Source organism: Populus euphratica, unplaced genomic scaffold (assembly GCF_000495115.2).
Source record: "Populus euphratica unplaced genomic scaffold, PopEup_1.0 scaffold8.1, whole genome shotgun sequence".
Taxonomy (NCBI): Eukaryota; Viridiplantae; Streptophyta; class Magnoliopsida; order Malpighiales; family Salicaceae; genus Populus; species Populus euphratica.
The window spans coordinates 3,104,619-3,126,061 of NW_011499855.1; the positions used below are offsets into that span (position 1 = coordinate 3,104,619).

Consider the following 21,443-nt stretch of genomic DNA (forward strand, 5'->3'; position numbering starts at 1 on the left):
TCCTAAAAAAATACATTTAAATATTAATTTTCTAAAAAAAAAATACAATATATATGTATAGAGAGAGAGAGAATCTTTTAAAAATATCAAAATTCAAGAAAAATAGTTTTATTGATATTTTTACATGTATTTTTAGATTTAATAACTAATTTATTAAAATAATAAGAACTTGATTTATATTTCAAAAATACTAAAACATTTATTTTGTTTGTATTACAAACTAATATATTAAATTTTTCACTAGATTAGACCTTTATATTTTAGCACTTTTCACAAAGTGGTTCTTAATTTTGTATTTCTTTAATGTCGTCCTTAATTAAACTTTATATTTCAAATTTATTTTAATTAAGTTCTTGATTTTATTAATTTAGTCTCAATTGTATCTCTAATCTTTCAATATTTGTGAATAGATTCAACTTAGGTTTCCGCACTTGATTTTTATTTAACTGAGTCATTGATTAAATTTAAAAAACTCATTAGAAGTTTAATTAAGTCTTTGGATTTCATTAATTTTAATAATATTTGTCTGATTGACTTTTAAACTTAATTTTTTTAATTAAATCCTTAAATAAGTTAATTAAACATGTCAGGAATTTAATTAAGTCTTTAGACTTAATTAATTCTTTCAATTCTAATCAAATTTAAATTTCAACCTCAATTTTCTTCCTTTCTTCATATCATCGTGCCAAATCATTTTAATTTGACTATTCTTCTAGTATTTTGATCTTTTGCAACTCAAAGGTTTGTTTTCTCATGCCCTGAAAATATTTTTGAATTTTATATTTTTTATTATTCTTGAATTTTTTATTAGAAAGAAAAGTATATAATTTTTATAAAATAAACTTGGAGGGTCCAAAATTATATTATGACATAAATTAATTAAAAAAGTTATTGGGATATTATTTGATAGGGTATGATTCAATTCCTACCTGTTTTTAATAGGATTACAACATATGCTGGCAAGTTATTTTGTTTCAGTTTAAATTTTTTTTAACAAGAATATAAGTATATAATTAAATAAAAATATTAAATAGGAGAACATGGTGCAAAATTATAATTTTTTTTAATCTGGGTCTATCCCTTAATGTCTCAGTGCTCTTTAGTTATCATTAACTATCTGTTTTAGCATTTATTCGCACCTATAGCAATCAATCAATCTATTCGGCGTGCTAGTTCAAACTAACGCATCACCAAAAACAACATAAAAAAGGAAATTCTCAAGGATAGTCAACTTGCAATTAAAACATTAAATTAAATCCGAATACATATTAAAAAAATATTATTATTTTTATCTATACATATTAATAGTGTAATTTAAAACATATAATTGTATTAGAAAATAATAAATTACGTTTATACTTATGATGCTTTAGTTTAAATATTGCTAGAAATTACATTAAAATACAAAACATTACAACAATTGTACATTTTAAATCATATAAACTGTGTAGTGAAACAGGGTATAATAGGAAAAAAAATTATTTTCAATATTTTTTAAATACCAAAAAAATATTTGATAAAAATAAAAATCATATTATTTCAAAAAGTTAATAGCTCAAAACCTATTATTTTTCAATTTATTTTCTACAATACTATCAAACATTAATATGTGTGTGTGTGTGTTAATCACTGATTAAATTTACCTTTGTCCGATATTAACACGATGTGTTAATACAAGCTGGGTTAGTTTAACGTTTGCATTCCAGTTTCAATCAAGCAATGCTCGAGTCTCGAAAACTGCAGTACTTAACAATTAAAGCGAATTATCTATCTCGAAGAAAAACTTATTGAATCCTAAATTGAAAATAAAAATGATAATGTAAATTAGGTCATTATTTATGAACGTCTTCAATTCACTAAAACAATTGCATCGTTGTAAATTTGCCCTAGAAAAAAACAAATCACCCTCTAATTACGTTTTGCATTTGTCAACCCCATAAAGGAAACTCATTTAATTTAAAATATATTATCATAGATAAATTATTATGAATTTCATTAAATATCACTTAAGTTCAATTATCATAAGGTTTGAATTATAGGTTAAATAAATTAACTCAATTTAACTAGTGTATTTTTTAAAAACTCAAACCAAGTTTTAACAGGTTTACTAATTTCATTTTAAATTGATTATTTTTTTGACACCTTACCTGAGTCAGAAGCCGAGTCGTCCGGATCTCAAACCAACCTCCTAGCATTACCAGCTATGCTTTTAGGGGTTCAAAAGAAGACAGGAGGCTTTAATTAAAACTATAGCCTATATATTTGGGGCTGCTGTGATAATAGGAAAAACATTACAGGCGGAAAATAAATAAAATAGAAGTGGGGTAGCTCTAACAGAAATAAGAGAAAAGGGAAGGATTCACTGGTGATAGTGAAAGTGAAAGTGAAAGTCAGAGAGAAGAGGAGAGGAGAATCCTAAGCACCTCTTTGAACACTGATAGACAGGACTCCTCTCTCACGTTAACTCCGAGGAAAGAAACGAAGGATCTCACAGCTCTCTCTATCATCATCATAATCGCTTTCACTTGGAAAACAGAAAGTGAACATACACGGAGAGAGAGAGAGAGACAGACTTGAAACAACACAGAGCTAAAAGTAGAAATCAATGATTTTGTTGCAGTCCCATTCCAGATTTCTCCTTCAAACATTACTGAATCGTGTCCAAAAGTGAGTCTTCTTATCATTTCTCTCTCTTTGTACACATCCAAGAAATGATGTTTATTGCACCGCTGATTTTATTTTTTTTAACTGGGTTGATTTCAGTCTTGAAAAGGCAGTTGAATTGGATTACCACTGGGTGGAGTTTGATGATGTTCGTTACCATATTCTGGTGAATACCAAGATTCCCCTTTTTAGTTTCCTGTCCTGGGTTTTCCTTGTTTTCTTGGCTTATTTTAGATAATATCTTTGTTGGGTTCTCTTTCTTTCTTGTTTTAGGTGTCAATGAAGAATCCAAATGTCTTGCTGTTATCCGTTTCGTTACCAATCCCACCTCCAGAAGCTGTTTTCATAGGTGGACTTCCGTTTGGAGCCATAGAAGCTTTAAAGGCTGCTTATGGTGTGGTTGTGCAGATTCTTGATCCTCCCCGAGATGGCTTTAACCTCACTTTGAAACTCAATTTGGGGAAACTTCCACTTCATGAAGGTTCTACGAGTTCCTTTCCTAAGGTCATTATTTGCTTGTTATGATGTATATGTTATAGGATGGTAGCATGTTTTGTAGAATGTAGTGGATCATTTTGTTATGATCCTTGCTTAACAACAAGGATCTGAGAAGAAAAGAAAGTTAAGAGAAGAGGAAAGAAGAGAATTGAGAGAGAATTAGAAGAATAATGGGGAGAAAGGGTTCTGCAAAACTTTACAGAAATGTCAACTCATACCACTTGCCTTCTCTAGAATTACACTTTACAGTATTTATGGTATACCTTCTAACTGACTATGCTAACTAACTTCCCATGCTTAACTAACTCTAACTGTCAGATACTTACAAACCACATGTGAATTATTAACAATCACATGTTGAGTTATTCTTGCTATTGCCTCTGCTAACTGCCACTCGAGATGCTGCTGCTAAGCTGTTACTGAAGCTATTTCTCATCATGGATATTGTAATACATTTTCATTCCATATTACCATATTACATGACATTGCCATACATTACATTTTAGCGAAAGATGACACCAAGAGTTACTTGATAAGCATCCTCCGCTTCATTGGTTTGCTTTCTTTTTTTTTCCTCAAAAGTTCATCCATTGCAGGTTATGCTTTGCTTATATATTCTTCTTTTTGGTCCTTTGTTGGATTGTCATCTAGTTCAAGTTTGGTTTAAAAAATATCTGGCCATATTACCATTAAATACTAGGGAAAGTTCCATCGACTACCTGCTGAAATAGCTTAGTTATTTCTCTAAGGTTTGCTTTATGTTATTTCTTTCTAGAGCGGATTTGTAATATAAAAGGTTTTTCTTTTCATTTGTTAGGAGCATTCTGCTACTCCACCCTTGAAATCTGTATGCCCCCTTGTGAAGTTTTAGCAGCCTCTAAGTGAGAGATAGATCTTATACATTTATTACGTGGACCAAATGTTTTGCTAATGGAGGACAGGGGTATTGCCCTGGGACATTTGCGACATTCACTTGGAAGGGCTAATTCATTATTTTATCAATTCCTTAGAAAGACTATGCTGTAGCCTAAGCAGCCATCCTTAGAGGCTTTGGCATATTTATCATAGTAGAATTCTTCCTTTTTCTTCTTCTCTTACACACTCCCGTTCCTCTGCTTATGTCTGATGTTTGATTGCTTTCTCTATCCTTTATTCCTTCTACTGGCCTTTTTAATCCCATGCTTCACTGAGAAAAATTAGTGTGAGCAGCATTGGGTATTGCAAGAAAGGTTTAATAGGATTATGATCGTGTCAATATATTGTGGAGAATTGAGTGGCTGCTGCAAATGCAATTACAAAGCCCTTTTCATCAGTTGGATGGTGAGACTATTTCGTACTGCTGTTTTCTTTTTCACCTTGAATATCTATTCTCTTTGCAATTGTAGGGGGCTCTACATACCAACCATATGATTAAAGTTGCAAGCCAACTACTCCTCGAATTTGAATGTTCCATTTTGCTCATGAATGCATTGATTTCTCTCTTTATTTTACAGGATTAGTTCTGCTACTTTAGTTGATTCTTGTGTGGATTAGGTTGTGATTAAGTTTCAGGTTTTTGTTCATTTTAATGGCTGTTATTAATGTTGTTCTTAGAAAGTGTACTGTTGATATTGTGCAGAGCACAGGTATGCTCTCTTGGTAAAGATTGCATCTGTTAGGGAAGTGGTGCTAGGTGCTCCATTAAGAGTAGTTTTAAAACATCTTTCATCAAAGACTGTTATTCCTGGTATTGATGGGCTTCTGGCCCTCGTGCATCGGTCCAAAGAGTCTTTCTTCCTTGTTCCTCAGGTATGATCATAAGTTGGAAGGGAATAAAATATGTCCCTTGAACTTCTTCATTTTCCTTCATGCAATTACCTTTGTACCTATAGAAAGGAGAATATTTTAGCTAGCATTTTGTGGTGCAAAGAGGGGATTCTTTCTCCCTCTTATTCAGTGGTCCTTAATTTATATGTATTTTGTATGTTGGAAATGCAGTAGGGATGGTTGTGTTTTTTTTTTTTTTTCACATATTTTGAAACAGCTGGCAATCTCTGTGTGCCTTAATTAATACATGCATGTACACCTTATCAAAAGAATTACTTGCATTGTACAGTGGTTACCTTCTAGGAATGTCATTTTTCGAAACTGCCCTACTCCTTTGTGTCTTCTTCCTCTCTCTTCCTATTCCATTTTTTTATCTAGCTCGCCTTGGCTTTTAGTTTATTTTGAAAGATTAATTTCTGGGTTACTTCATATTGTTTGTTTGTCATATGACCCATATCTAGTAACATGAGAACAATCATGGATTGAAATTTAACTGAGTGAGAAACTTTAATTGTTTAATGCAGCCAGACAAGGTTACTGTGGTATTTCCCATGAGATTCAAGGATTCCATAGATATTGCTTTTGCTACTTCCTTCCTTCAGGTACTCCACATGTAGTTATGTTTTAATGATCGATGTTGCTTCTCAGAAATTGTATATCTGTGGGCAGGAGATGATACTGTCACTTACATACTTTATTTAGATACTAATATTACAATTACTTATAATTCTGTTGCCTAGGCTGCTTGCCACAAAATTCTTGTGTAACTATTCTTGGTTAACATTTTTCTTTTAACATTATAAAGTTCTGATTTACATCCAGGAATTTGTCGAAGCCAGGCATACAGCTGGACTTAATAATGCTCCTCCTTGCTTGTGGTCTCCTAACCCACCTCTTGAATTGAAGGAAGCCCCTGCTGAAGCATTGTCTGCAAATGCAGGATTTGTTTCTTTTGGTAATGTCACAGGAATAGCTACAATTAGTTCCCTCCTTTTTTATTGCAGCATAACAAATTGTGCCATACATGAAACAATGCAGTCATTTTTCCTCGTCATGTGGAAGGCAAAAAGTTGGACCGGACAGTGTGGAATTTATCAACATTTCATGCATATGTTAGTTATCATGTTAAGGTGAGGTTTCTGCAGATTGCTCCCACTTTTTATTTTGTCACCTGTAGCTCTTTCACATATTTTGGAATGTTGAATAACAAACACAAACACACACTGACAGAAAAGATCACTTATTTCAGCTTTATGCATAACTCACAAAGTCCTTGTTGCAATATGCATGAACAAGGAAAGTTTTTTTGGCCTTTTCTACCCAAAATGTACAAAATAAGGGTTTTAGGTTGATAAAAAAAAATTCAAAAGTTTTATTGGCTTGCTACATCAGGACTTCAACATGCAACACTGCCCTCTTATTGTAATTTTGTTTCTCTAATTTCTGTCATGCTATGTGGCGGTGCAATAATTATTTTTCACAATGGTTTTGGAATTTGGACCTAGGAGTTAACCAGAGTTTGCATGATCAAAAATACAATTCTGTGATGATCAGTTAGATGGTTTACTCTGTTAATCAGGAAATCAAAATAGTATTATAGATTGTACCTGGCAAGATCTTTTGTGTTCTTTGCACTGAAACTTGACTTGACTCTTTTTTTGAACTTGTTTTTGTTTTTCCTTGTTGCTAATGTGCGGTTCAAAGTAATTAGATACATAAATTCATCATTCGAGCCAATCAAATTTTAGTTTCTATTGTTGTTTTATAAGAACCTTTGATAAAAATAATAGTGTATGGATCTATGGTTGTGCTCCTGCTTCCTTTAATCTGCCCCACCTAAACACATAATTATTTGATGCACTTTCCTCAACAGTGCTCGGAGGGTTTTATGCATACTCGCATGCGAAGACGTGTAGAATCTATGATTCAGGTAAAATTTTCATCTTTCGCAGTTGACTTTGCTTGCTCAGTTTTCTCCTTGGTGAAAAATAATTATTTTAAAGTAGTCTGAAGAAATTTAGGTCTGACAGGAAAGACGGTTCTTTCACAACCAAATAAATTTAGTGCGGGTTCATGCTTTTGCTGCGCATTTGGTCTTAAGCTACCATGTTGCTACTTGCTAGCAGGCTGTGCAGCATCAGCACTCTGTGTTAAGTTAAGGTTTATTCAAACCTAGAAGGGTGTGGGGTTTAGGGATAGTGGATAGCTGCTCCATAGGGCCTCCAGATGAACCCAAGAAAGAAAAGAAAGAAAGAACGAAGGAAATTGGGTATGTTAAGCTGCACAAAACCATCAAGCTAGAAGAGGTCTACGGTTGATATTGGGAAAAGGCGGGAAAAGGAGTCGTTGCATTGTTGCTGTTGTTTTTCCCAAGGGAAGCCAAGCAACTCACTGACATAGGTCCTGGACCTTGCAGGGCTGTACTGCTGTACTTGATCTTAACTCATAAAATCCATTATTGACGCCCGCAGTTGGAATGGCTGTTTGGTTGGTGACAGTGACAGGAATATATTGCCATTACAGGCAACTAAAGGTAAAGCCACAGCAATGGTGTCAGTTAAGTGGAAGGCTAGAACCAACAATTTCCTAGGAAATTCCTGAAACTGCTGCCTAAATGACCACAGAAGCGCAGTGTTGAGTTTTGCTTTGCAGACGAGTCTTTGCTTAAATTTCTCTTTCAGCCATTCTCGTTTTGGTATCCAAGGATTATGGGAACATGTTCAGATAGTTATCCAAAAGAAACGCGTTTCTCTGTCCTTTCTGGACTTTGATTTCTCAGGGCCCTCAAATTTCCTTGCATGGTTTTTGGCTAGTCAATGATTCAAAGAAAAGAAGAGGTTTTTTTTTTTTTTTCCTTTTATTATAGTTAAGGGCTCATATAGAGTAACACACTTTGTATCACAGGCCTTGGATCGTGCAAAACCACGTGTAGAGGAGAAAAAGAAATCACCAAATAGCAGATCTTTTAAACGTCTGGTATGTTATTATTTTCACCTTTCTTGTTACTTTGAAGAACTTAAAGTTAAATCATTTATATATTCGTTATAATATCTATACGGATTTGTAGAGCCTCAAGGAAGCTCGAGCTAATTCAATTTCCTAGATGTGGAATTCTTGAGGCTCCTCAAGAACTTGCCGGAATCAATTCAAGGGAGGCTTGTGACGACTGCTCTCATCCTTCTCTGGAAGGGGAAAGAAGTAACAGGAAAATGAAGGGAGAAAAGCACCATGTTTAGGTGCCAATGTGTACACTTTTGATATTTGGTGGCTCCCTTGGAACCAGAAGATTCTATGATTTAAATATCAATATTTTTTCGATCTATTTTAGGGATTTTATTTTTCTCTGAAAATGTGATTTTGTTTAAGCCTTTTGTAGCTTTGCTTCAGTATATCCTCGAACCTGATGATCGAATTTTTAGGCGGGTATTAATTTTTTTTTTAAAAAAAATATAGGGGTAGCAATTACCTAATCTTAATGATGACGGGTTTTTGCTGTGTGTTGTCATCATTATTCATGTGGATGAATTAAATAAAATTTTATATTATTTTACTTTGATTTTTAAATTTTTATTAGTTCTAATTAGAAAACAATTGATGATTTTATTTTTTTATGAAATAATAGGATTGAAAAAGAAGGGTATCAAAATGAAAAGTAGAAAATATGAATGGTATGTTATAAGTTTTAAAAAAGATGTATTTTGATTATTTAACTTAAACAATTATTTATGTAAATTATACAATTTTGATCTTTTAATATTTTTTTAATTTTATTTTGATTTAAAAATTTATTTTTGTTATTTTTTTTCATGTTTTTTTTTTAAATCACTGATTTTGACAATAAAAATATAAATATATCATTAACATTAATTTAAACTATTAAAATATTAATGCTAATTTAAACTATTAAAATAAATAATATTTATATCAAATTATTTTATTTAACGAGCGGATTGTGTGCTGCCATAAACGATGTTCTACCTATATTTATTTATTTATTTATGAAAAAAAAAAAGTGAAAACAGGTTGTCGCCTTTTTCCCAATCAAAAGCAAAAAAAGGGCCGGTTGTGTATACCTGCACGTGCAGGCCCCGCGAGAGGGGTTTCTTTTTGTTTTTTGGATCAAGTGCTCTAAGCCACTATTTATTTAACCCATTGTGATTTTGTCCTTCCTTTTTAATTAAATTTCATTGAAATAAACATTCTAATAAGACAATTACCAAGAAAAAATCACATTAATATGACACAAAGGTTTTAAGTAAAAAAATTATTTTTTATCCTAAGAACCTATTGAATATTTATTCTTATCATCTTTTATTTTTATTGAGTGAAGTTCATCACATTATAATTTCTGGTTGAGAGAAATATATTAATAAGAAAAAAAAGGATAGTACTCGAAACTTTTTTTTAGTTTGATTGAATTTAATTTTTTTATATATAAAAATATTGTTAACACATAATATAAAAAACAATTGAATGAGTACTAACAACACGTATCAGTTATCTTAATTTATATTTATTTTTTATTTTTTTAATTTAATTTTTAATTTGGATCAACATTTTATTTTAATATTTATTTGTATATATAATTCTTTATGTATTTGACTAAATAAACGTGTTAATTTTTTTTCGCCACTCTTGTTCTTTTCATTAAAAACTAATTTTTAATCCAAGTAGGATACAACTAGGATAAAGTTGACTAGATAAATAGCTTAAAAAGTTAGTATTTAAGGGTAAATTATATTATACTTTAAAAGATGTTAAAAAAACAGTGTAGAGGTATCGTGAACATAAACTTTTTGCACTGTGAATCTTACTGTACACAAAGTATTTGCACTATAGACAATAATATAATAGTAGGGGGTGTTGTCCTTTTTATTTTTAGTCAAAAAATATTGTTCTGTTTGACTTAACCGCCAGACTCAATGTTGTTGGATCTGACTTCATAGATAGATCCAAGGAAAAACATTGTGCATATACTATATACATAGAATGTTTGTATTGTGGACCATACTATAAACATACAGTGTATGCATTGTTGAAGACATTGTAGCATCAAAAGGCATTGTTTTTACTATTTTTTAGTCAAAAAATGTTTGGCTTAGCCGTCATGTGCAAATGCTATTAGGTTTGACATTCTCACCAAGCTGAAGGATATTGGATCTAGCTTCGCATCCAAACCCTAAGATATTGAATCTGTCTGAGTAGCCCTACCGGAATATATTAAGCATAGCTCTGTGATCAAATCCAAGGATACTGAGTCTGGTTGGGCCACCAGACCTAGGGATATTAGGGTTAACTCGGACACCGCAACCACACCTAATAGCATTTGTCCTAATGCTTTAGGGTCTGATTGCCGAGCCGGATCCAATACTTTTGGGCCTAACATTCTTGCCAGACCCGAGGCTCCTTCAATTGGGCTCAATATTATTGGGTCTGACATTCCCACCACACCTAAGGCTTCTTGGATCCAGCTTCGCAATTATACTAAAAAATATTAGATTTGATCGTGAGGCCAGACCCAATGTTATTGGATTTAGTTAGGCTATCAAACCCAAAAGCTCTTGTGTTTAACTATTGAGCTAGACTCCGTGCTTTTAGGTTTGACAAGGCAACCCTACACAATGATATTGAGTTTGACAGTTCCTTAGATCTAAGGCTATTAGATCTCGCTGAGCCGTCAGATATAATTGTCTTGCCCTCCAAATTTAAGGATATTGAGTTTGGCTCCGCAGCCAGATCCAACAACATTTAAGTCTAGTTGCTTGGTTCTGACTCTTTATTCTTCATGTTTATTTTACATTTAAAAAAAAATTATTTTTGACCGTTACATAATGTGGGCCAATATGCTAGTATATTATTATTTATTGTGTTATATCACAATAATAATTTAAAAATAAATAAATATTATTTTTTTTAATGAACAAATGATATATGTGATTTTATAAAATCTGTTATTTTCACAATTAAATTTTGACTATACTATTTTTTTAATATTTTACTCCTGCCGTGCTATTTTGAAAACAAAAGAAAAAAACTCCATTTCCTTCCCTTTCTGTTCTTGCTTCACTGGCAAGCAGGATTCAAGGAGATATGAGGAATCTTCCCAGCCGCCCTTGGTGCAGGAAACGTCTCCGCACTTTGCAAGCAGTAAAATAAAACAATTCTAAACTTATTCAAGAAATAATATATTTTAACGAGTCATATGCGACGTTTGAAATTTTCTAAAATAATAATAATAATATATGTAATTTTATTAAAATTTTTAAAAATTTATTTTAAATTTTAAAAATATATAAATATTATCTTTATCACAATTAATAATTATTTATTTAAAAAATAATTATTAAAAAATAAATAAATATTAGTTTCAATTTCATAAAGATAACGTTTATTTAAATTTAAAAGTTATTGTTCCAATTCACGACAAAGGTTTACAGTTTTTAAGTTTCTTCTGGCAAGTCAAGTCACCCTCTTAATTAATGGTTTTGCATGTTGTTTATTAATTTCAGCAATAATATTCTAAATTATCATAAAATCAAATGGAGTCTAGTTTTCTCCCGTTGAATAGAAGAAAAGGTCAATCTTGGAGCGGTAACAGCAACGTCCTCTTTTATTCATTTTTTATTAATTAATATTCATCATTATTAAATATTTGTCAATATTAAAAATGTATTTTGCATAATTAAAAAAATCATCAAATTTAACTAATATTAAATAAAAAACATATTTAAAAATAGACTCTGTAATAACAAATAATCCACTAATAAAATATATTTTAATTTAAACAAGGACTTACAAATATGGCCATTCCATAAACAAACATTAAAAAGAAAAAAAGAAAAAAAATGTTGGATTTCGTAGCCAGGACATAATGTCTAGTTCTAATTTAAAGAAAAAAAAGGCTTTAAAATAAATAAAGAGATAAAAACTCATATCTTTGGTTCCATTCAAGCTTAATCCCTAACAATGCAGATCGAATTTTTATTTTATTTTACAATAAGTCTCAATTCCTTATGTTCACTATGATAGATCGATTATTCATCATCTATCAATCATCATTATCTCAATTCAAATAAATATTATACTAATCGAAGATTAAAACTAATATTTATTTATTTTTTAGATTTAAAACAACTTTTATTCTTTTTTAATATAATCGCGCCTGCTATACTTTTTTAAAGAGTCATACATGCCACGCGTGACTGGCTAACTTTATCATTTTTTAAATTAAACTCTGTCATTCTTTTAATTAAATTTTGAACTGTGCTAGTCTACCCATTGTTTTTACGACTGTGCTTCTTCTTCTTCTTCTTCTTCTTCTTTTTATAAAAAAGACCATACCCAGAAACTCATGGAAACCACCTAGACCTAACTCGTGACAAATTAGTAATGGCAGATTCCTTTTGGGTAACAGGTAAACGAGGATGCCATGTATATTTATTTAGATCAATCACGAGTGTTTTTATTTCCTTTTCTTTTTCCTTCTTCCCTTACACTTCGAGCAAAGAAAATAAGTACGACCAGCCATTTAGCTGCTGAAGGGATTCACTGAAAAGAAAGAAAGACTTCATTCGTGGCCAAGTTAAGAAGAGAGAGAGAGAGAGAGAGCAAAACCAAAAACAGAAGAAGAAAAGCTGCTCTGAGATTGGTGCTGGGAAAAACGCAGGAGCAATTCTGTACAGAGTATGAACCAAAGAATTTAAAAACAAAAATTTGACCGCAAAAGAAACGCAGAAAGATCCTCTTGTCTTCCACAAACTGGTTTCTGTCAGCATGCGAGGTGGCTCGGTGGTTGAGCTGGCCCGACCCATCTTGTGAAACCATCCAGCTCACTGGCTTGCCACTATCCATCTGTTGTTGCTGGACTCATGGCATTTGACCCACCAGAATAAATCCCCATGGCTATCCACTCTTCTAGCGATATCATCAACAGTAGGGCAGGTAAATTTCAAAACAGTGTGGGTGGCCCTACCCGCTACGCATCAACAGTAATAAACCACAGGCAGCAGCATTGAGTGAGGGCTTCTTTTCCCCATCTCTCTCATAATTAGAACAACATTTACTGCCGGCCATCTACTCGGAATCACTGTCCATGCTTTCCATCCCCTTCAGCCCTCTTCGTTTTTGCTGCATGTGAAATTTCACATCCCATGAATAACTCAAACCAAGGAGTTTTAAGGCTTGATGCTTGGAAAACTGATGCTACAAACAGGCATGGACAGTAAAACATTTTTCTTTTTTCCCCGTGCATTCAATTTCATGCCCTTATATGTACCAGCCTCCACCACCGTCCATATTAATATAAGATAATATGTCATGTCTCAAACAGACAGAGGCCGTGTACCATCATCCATCCCAATGACTTGATTTATTTATTATTTTGGTTTGAAAAAGAATTCACCCTCTCATTATGCTAGACGATAAATCCAACAACCCTTTCATGGAAGAGTTTCTTAGGGAAAAAGGAGAAACCCTTGGGTTAATGGGAGGCATGCGGTGGTCTTACACGTGTTCATACAGTTGGGATTCGTGTCTAACATGCCTAACACAAACAAGTGATCGACCAATGCTTAACGACAACAGCGTCATATATGTGCCAGTGATTGCAATATGCAAGGGATGGAGACGTGGAGCAAGCAAACAGAACAAAAAAATAAATAAAAAAACACGAACACAAGTTGATGTTGAATGGCATGATCTGTTTCAGTTCACAGGATGTTAGAAGCAGAAAGACCATTACCTTCTTCACACATTTCTTCTCTCTAACCTCGTACCTACTCTTTGTTAAGTCAGATAACCACATCCCTGGAAAACAATACTGCCCAAATACACAAATATATATAAAAGAAACCCATCAAAATCCTTTATCATTGTTGCAAGTAATATCAAAAATATTCAAAAGATGACAAGTTCGTGATTACCTGAAGTGCTTTATCAATGTTCTTAGCCCTTTTCTTGGGTCGTTGTGGTAGTTTTGTGCCCTTCATTGCAAAGAAATCATCCTCTTTTTCCTTCCTTGACAAAGCAATATATATCCTTGGCCACTCGATGACTTCGTTGGTGTTCGCCTTTTCTCCTCCGCTAGCTACTACTGGAACTGAGACAGTATTGCTAGTTATAACCCCAGCTTCCTTCTCTGATTTAGACGGCGTGGAATCAACTTGATTCATTTGATGATCAGCTTGTACTAATGATCCATTTGGTTTCTCATCCTTTGCCGCTGACCTAGAGCGAGGCATCTTTCTATCAATGTTTTCTGGTGTTGGAGGAGATCTCTTTCCTGCAGTAGATCTAGAAACAACCCTGCTACTGCCACCACTATTTCTTGACGGGGACCCATTTCCAGCACCGGATCGCTTTTCTAAATTCCTGGTCATGGCCACCAAAAAAAAAAAAAAAAAAGAGAGATGCAAACTTTGCTGATGAGAAATGCTTTGGTTTGGTTCTGAGAAACAGGCAAACAAAAGGGGGTTTTCTAAGACTTCGAAGTGAATATGGATCAAGGGCAGAAAAAGGGACAAGGGGAATTTAATACCCACCTAAAACAAGAAAAAGAAAGCATGTAACCTTATTAGATAGCATATGATAGCTGTAAATACACAATCAGTACATGACTGTGTTTAAGGATTGAGAAAAACAAAAAGATAGACAAACACATTTCACAAAATTCACCAATACCAATAAAGAGCAGAAAACTAAATACGGTCCTATAGCCTTTTTCTTTGAAAGAAGTTTCAATTAGATGGGAAAGTCTCAAGATGAGGACAGAATGGTCATGACATGAGCAGGGACATTAAAAAAAAAAAAAAAGGGCACAAAGTGGGTGGGTGATGCCATAACCCCATCAAACTAACAAGCGAAAATGAGAAGCGAAGTAAATCAAGAACAAAGCGAACACAGATCAGGGGAGAGGTGACTGCGAATGGTAATAGACTTCTTGGATATCCATCAAACCAACAGGTGAAGAAAGATGAGAGATTGATATATATTCACATTCTTCTCCCGTTTTTTCAAGGGGTAGAAAGGTAAATCACTTCAAAAAGAAGTTGCTCTTCAACAACTATATGAACAGAGAAGTTAACAATATCATATGTTTAGATCCCAAAACTTCCTCAACCTCAAAATAAGAAATCAAGAAAAGATCCCACCAACCAAACTATATCATCCAAATAAATTTCAAGGAATATATACCAAAAACTCATCAGTGTTGTAGGCTATCAAACATCAAACAACATCTAGCACATAATCTTAAGAAATAATTTTATAACTTGACAAATATCCAAAAAAACATATTTTATAAAATTAAAAAAAAAATGAGTACCTCTGTGAAAGAAACCCAGAATTTTCTTTCTTCAAGTTTCCACCTCTGGTGCTAGTACTAATGGACTGTTGGGATGGTGGTGGTGGTGGTGGAGGCGGTGGTGGCATGGTGGGCGGAGAGAACTTGTTATCAACTCTCCTAGGAACCCTGTTGATGGGCTGTCTAGCTTGACCAGAAGATGACGATTCATCAGCCAAGGCCCTGATCTCAGACCTTGACACTCTAGCTCTCTTCTTTTGTCCCCATTGCAACAACATATCACCGTTGCCACCTCGGCTCGGGCTAGGACCCGGACTAGAGTCACGTCTTTGTGTCTGATTGTGGTTGTTCTCCGAATGTGGAGAACTGGTTGTACTGTTATTGTGGTGGTCTTGGTTTCCCGATGGAGATCTAAATCTGAAACCTTTAGTATCAAAATTAGTACTTGTGGAATTGAATCCATTGGGGATTGACCTTCCGTTCTCGGCTCCATTGGGTTTTTTGTCATTGCTTAAAGGAGCACAATCTGGGCTTACTCTCTGATACCTGTACACAATAGAGAAGCCGTTCATTATTAGTAGATAGCAAAGAGATGATCCGCAAGGCAATGCATAAGGATTATAGAAAGACATCAGAAACATATAGAGAACTGTGTAGTCCAAAGATCATATAATTAAAAAGAGAAAATTGCAATCCTTTCACTGGATCCGGCGCGTAAACCAAGATTAACACATACCATTTTCCTAGGTGAACCTATTGGCTACCACATCATACAATCCGTGCATTCATTCATTCTCAACATAAAACCCAGATTAATCAACCCTATAGATTAGTGAAAGAAAATTAATGGACATAGAAATTGAAGTAATCAAAACACCTCATTTAACTCGAGCAATGTTAGGAGTGCAATCACAAAGGAAAAACTAGAGAAACAAAGAAGTGGTGGAGCATTGAAGTTGATGATAAATGAGGATTCCTTTGCATACTGTAGAAAAGAGGAGGTCGAGATTGAAACGGGTCTTTGACTCCAGCCCGGGAAGAAATGAACATTGCAATATGACATTTAATAGATAAGGCCTAGCTAATCCAAGCAGCAGCAGCAGCAGACTTTTGAGGCCAAAAGAGTCGTCTTTGCTTTTAAAAACAGAGATTTTGGATCTTTGTATTGTCGACAACAGCAATTGACACTAGACAATGGTGGCTGATCGAAACACACAAATTGATGAATACCAGAACCCAAATAATATCTAGATCTTATTGACCATCCAATTCATTGAAGAGAGTGTTTAATCTCACTCTCGAGAGACAATTGATTATTCATCGTATCGTATTATATTTGTTTGTTGAGGAACTTGTCTTTGAAACACTGGAGCATTGTTGTTGATTTTCACAAAGAAATCTGCGAACGAAATCATCTTCAGAACACACAAATAAAAAACAAGCAAAACCCAAGTTAATGCCTCCCCCTCCTCATCATGACCACCATCACCAACAAACAACAACAAGAACCATTGAATCCGGATCCAACAACCAATCCATCTATTCAAAGTCGATAAAATAAAACCAAAAGAAAGCAGAAAGATCAACACTCTAGGCCAAATTTAGATTTGAAAAGCATCCAGACGATGAAAAAGAAAAAAGAAGATGGATGAGTTACCAAGATGAAGGAGGAAAAAAAAAACAGAGAATACTTGTTGAGATAACAAAGAAGGGCACAGACCTCATCATTGTAACCAAGCAAAAACACTTGATGATGAAACTTAGATATTGATACGACTATGTAGACGTTAAAAGTGGGATTCTTGGTTTTTCTTCTAAAGAGATATATTATAAATCTTCATTCAACGGTTTCATCAGCAATGGCTTTCTCATAATCCCATCAAGCAAGACATGTGAACTCAAAGAGACGCCGAGAGAGAGAGATACAAGAGAGAAAAGAGCAGTGGGAGAGAGAAGAGGAAGAAGAAGCCGAGAGGAAGGCAAGGCAGGGAAACAAATACTTTTAGTTGAGTTTACATGGAGATAGGTATATAAATGCGGTTGCTACTCCTACACTCTACCACAGTAGTGTAAGGAAAGGGTTGGGGTATTTTCCATTGGGTCTTGTCTATTATGTCCTTCGTATTCTATTTTGCATCGCAACAGGAACTGTTCCAGCGGGTCAACCAACCATTCCGTGGACTTGCTACTTCGCTCAGCTCGAGACTCGATTAATAATATTGTTCTGGGCTTTTTTTCATTTTCATTGTTAAAAAGAAGCATAAAACTTTAATTTGATTCCTCGTTTTATTTTATTTTTTTGCATGATTAGTTTTTTTTTTATGGTTTGGTTTTAAATTTTATTTTATTTGGTTGAAAAGAGAAAGAAAAGGTTGTCAGAAAAAAATAGATGAGAGAAAAAATATCTGGCCGACTATATTTTAGCTATAAAAAAGGTGATTTTTATGCTTATTGGCTTATTTTAGATAGGATAATTCAATGAAAATGATTTTACTCTTTAAACATAAAAATAAAAATAAAAAGTTAATTGAGACCCGAGAATTTTGTGATTCGAAAAATGTTCACTTGGAGCAGGGCGGCATAGCACAAAAAAAGAGAAGGAACAGGATATGCTATAATCTAAAACCTTCAAAGAAAAAAAAAACATTATAACTACAGGGAGCACCTAAAATATTGTATTGTTATCCATAACTTGCCAGCAAGAAATTACAATAATTTCTATATAAAAAGATTAGAAAACCTTATTAAAATCGAGTAGGGAAATAAAAATAGAAAAACCATTATCTTCAAATAGAAAAACTAGTAAAAGCCCAATAATATTGAATAGGAAAATAAAAATTGAAAAAAAATTATAAATTGAAGATGAAGAAATAAATGCAATTAAGGAGAATATTTATTTTTTTAAAAACCATTTCATTGGTCTTTCTATATTAAAAAAGAACTTATCTTCAAGTTTAAATTATTTAAAAGGAATCATCTTTTTAGTCAAAATTTATCCTCCACTATGAAAATATTCAACATGAGTTCATGGGGTATAACCTCTTCATCTAGGTAGCATGATCTTTTTGTACATGGGGCACTCTATAATGGATTCCTATATCTTTGTATAAATTGTCATATCATAGATCCAATCATCAGGATTTTCGATAATAATATATAGTAGTTAATCACTGGATTTTCAATAACAATATATAATAGTTAAGCACTGTGAATTGTTGTGCTCTAATACAAACTAAAACAATCAATATCAAATAATAATATGGTTTGTTACAATTTAAAATTCTAAAAAACCCACAAGATTTTTTATATATAAATTTAGACTTTAATATTAAGTGAAGGTTTGTTATAAGTCAAAATCATCTAAAGACCAATAATATCATGACTAATAGGAAACACCCCGAATATTTATTTTTATTCATTAAAGTTTCCTTTGTGAGAATACTATCATAACATTTTATACAGGGAAAATTATAAAATTAAAAAAATAGGAAAATTATTATCTCTGAATATAAAATATAGAAAGGCTTTATAATATTGAATAGGAAAAAAAATAAAATTTTGTACAATAAAAAAATAAAAATATTTATTTTTCCAAAAAAATTTGGTAGTAAGAATTTCTAAGTCTATGCATGCTCAGCCTTTTCTTTTAGACCAAGCTACGCATGGTCTTTTTTTTAAAATAACCTTTATTTTTTGTTTTTTGTTTTTTAAAATTTAAATAAAATTATATTTAAATATATTTATTAAGTAATATTTGAAATAATTATCTTATCATTCTGTAGTTTTGAAAAGATTATAATTTTTTAATAATAATATTAACAATTACTGCATGAACAATTATATATTGAGCTAACATGCAATTTTTTTAAAAAAACAAATTGCTCATTTTTATTAATACTTGATGAAAATAAAATATCTATTTTTTATTATAATTTTTGCATATTATTATTCTTATTTTTAAATATAAGTACATAAATATTCAGTTTATATTTTTGTAATTAAAACATGTTTTTATGATTATGAAAAGATTTTATTTAAAAGCAATACTTGCATAAAACAATGCTCTCTTCAAAACAAGAAAGAAATGCATGAATAGGGAAAAGAACTTTGGATTAAAAATTACATTTTTTCTTTAATTTAAATAATTAAATTTTATACGAGTATGTTTTAAATTTTCATTAATTTTTATTTAATAAATCATGCTACCAGAAGATATATTATTATGAAAATAAAACAAAATACATGGATATGAAATATAATTTTGCATAAAAATATATTGTTTCTTTAAAATTTTAATCATTTTAATTGATATATAATTAAATAAAAATATACTTAAATTTTTTTTACTATAATCACACCTACAAAACACTATTTATTAAAATAATATATTATTTTTCATTTATTTCTTATTTATTTTGTTTAAGTTTTTTTTCTTTTCAATTTAACCCTTTAATAACACAATCTTCTTCGATTTCTATAAAGTTTTTGTTTTTCAATTTTTTTATTTGGCATTAAGTTGTTTTGAGAAATAAGTTTTGTAATTTATCTTTCCTTTTTGTTGAGTTATGTACCAGTCTTGTAAATTAAACTTTTTTTTTTTAATTTTAACTTTCAACACTGGATTTATTGGAAATGAGGTTTTATATTCTATTTTTTATTTATATATGAATTCATCTTAATCTAATAATACCTATCATGATTTTAACAGTTTAACCCAAATTAATTTTGATTTTTTTTAATGTTTTTTCTAATTAATTTTTTTAATCATGCTTCAACACTAGGTTTGTTGGGAATCGAGTTTCGTATTTTTTTTCGATCGCTTTTTATGGGATTATTTTGATTTCATGACTTGAGTTGCAGAGTTAGCATATTAACCCAGGTTATCTCAATTTATTTTTTTTCCTTTTTAAACTTGATTTTTTTTTTTAATTGGGCTATGTATTTTTTTTATTTGCTTTTCATGAGATTATCCTAATCTCATGATCCTATCGTGTGCTTAACATGTTGACCACGATTGACTCAATTTATTTTGTTTAATTTTTTTTTTCAATTTCACCCTCCAACAACACAAACTTTTTAAATTTTATATATAAATACTAGGTTATTTCATAATTAAATTTTGAAATTTTATTCAATTTACTTTTCATGGATTTATCTTAGTATTATGAATTTTTTCTTGATTTCAACTACTAACATTAAATCTATTGGAAATAGAGCTTCTTAAATTTTTTTATTTTCTTTTCATGATACTATACTAGCCTTTTAACCTAGATGACGAGTTTAACGAGTTTGTCCGGATTGATTTTAGTTTTTTTTTTGTTTTTTTAACTGGTATATATATTTTTTTCATTTCACCATTCAATATTGAGTTGGTTGTGAATTAAGTTTCATAATATTTTTTTGATTTGATTTATGAGTTTATCCCAATCTCACAATCTAAGCTGTGGATTTAGTAGGTTAACGCCAGTTTATTCAATAAGTTTTTTTCTTTTTTTTTAATTTAATAATTTTTTTTAATTTCATCCTTTAACATTGAGTTGATTAAGAATTAGCCTTAATAATCTATTTTGATTTACTTTCTATAAAATTATCATGATTTTATAATCCGGTTGAAGATCTAATATATTAATTTGTTTCGATTTAGTATATTATTTTCTCAATAGTTTTTTAAAATATTTTATAATATATCATTGTATCACTATTGAAAAAAATCATCTAATATATATTATATTTTAAATTTATAATTAATTTTTTTACCAGAAAAAACATAAACAATATTAGGATATATTTTTTATTGTTTTAAAAATAATCCGACTCACGGTGTGCCAAAGCATGCTATTTTAACCGTTGATTGTTCTGTTTACTGCCCGCTCAGGATCCGAGGCCAATTCAGCAATAATACTCTTCTTCAACTACGAACTTGTGAAGGTGTTTTCCTTTAATTCTTGTATTTTTTGCTTGTTCTATTTTTCGCCGTATTGGATTTTCTCAAATTATGCAAATGCGTCAAACAATTAAGCACTCGTTCTGTTTTCCTTGGCAAAAGATCGTGGTATCGAGCCGTTTGTTTTTGAATTTCACCTTATTGAAGTGTTTCTTTTTCTTTTTCTTTTTTTATTTAAAGAAATATTAAATTAATGTTTTTAGATATTTTTATATAATTTTAGAATATTAA

At 31.6% G+C, this 21,443-nt stretch overlaps 2 protein-coding genes across 6 annotated transcripts; one reads left to right on the forward strand and one right to left on the reverse strand.

Moving 5' to 3' along the window:
* Positions 1–2,361: 2,361 nt before the first annotated feature.
* LOC105123148 (actin-related protein 2/3 complex subunit 2A-like) lies at positions 2,362–8,333 on the forward strand. 4 transcript variants are annotated; one of them, XM_011022654.1, is made up of 10 exons: positions 2,363–2,667; positions 2,764–2,830; positions 2,938–3,145; positions 4,781–4,950; positions 5,493–5,570; positions 5,791–5,923; positions 6,007–6,098; positions 6,842–6,898; positions 7,873–7,944; positions 8,036–8,333. In XM_011022654.1, exons 1-10 carry the CDS (start codon positions 2,606–2,608, stop codon positions 8,069–8,071), a joined length of 975 nt encoding a protein of 324 aa, XP_011020956.1. In that variant the 5' UTR covers positions 2,363–2,605; the 3' UTR covers positions 8,072–8,333. The 4 variants fall into 4 exon arrangements, with proteins under 4 accessions (XP_011020960.1, XP_011020958.1, XP_011020957.1 ...); XM_011022658.1 differs by lacking the exon at positions 4,781–4,950 and having other exon boundaries at positions 2,362–2,667; positions 2,938–3,168; XM_011022656.1 differs by lacking the exons at positions 7,873–7,944; positions 8,036–8,333 and adding an exon at positions 7,385–7,864 and having other exon boundaries at positions 2,362–2,667.
* A 4,257-nt stretch (positions 8,334–12,590) lies between these two features.
* On the reverse strand, positions 12,591–17,307 carry LOC105123149 (serine/arginine repetitive matrix protein 1-like). Of its 2 annotated transcripts, none has more exons than XM_011022659.1 (5): positions 16,989–17,307; positions 15,290–15,814; positions 13,890–14,337; positions 13,709–13,786; positions 12,591–13,095 (listed from the first exon to the last, which is right to left on the reverse strand). In XM_011022659.1, the coding sequence occupies exons 1-5, from the start codon at positions 16,994–16,996 to the stop codon at positions 13,042–13,044; spliced, it is 1,113 nt and encodes a 370-aa protein (XP_011020961.1). In that variant the 5' UTR covers positions 16,997–17,307; the 3' UTR covers positions 12,591–13,041. The 2 variants fall into 2 exon arrangements, with proteins under 2 accessions (XP_011020961.1, XP_011020962.1); XM_011022660.1 differs by lacking the exon at positions 16,989–17,307 and adding an exon at positions 16,146–16,939.
* Positions 17,308–21,443: the final 4,136 nt, after the last annotated feature.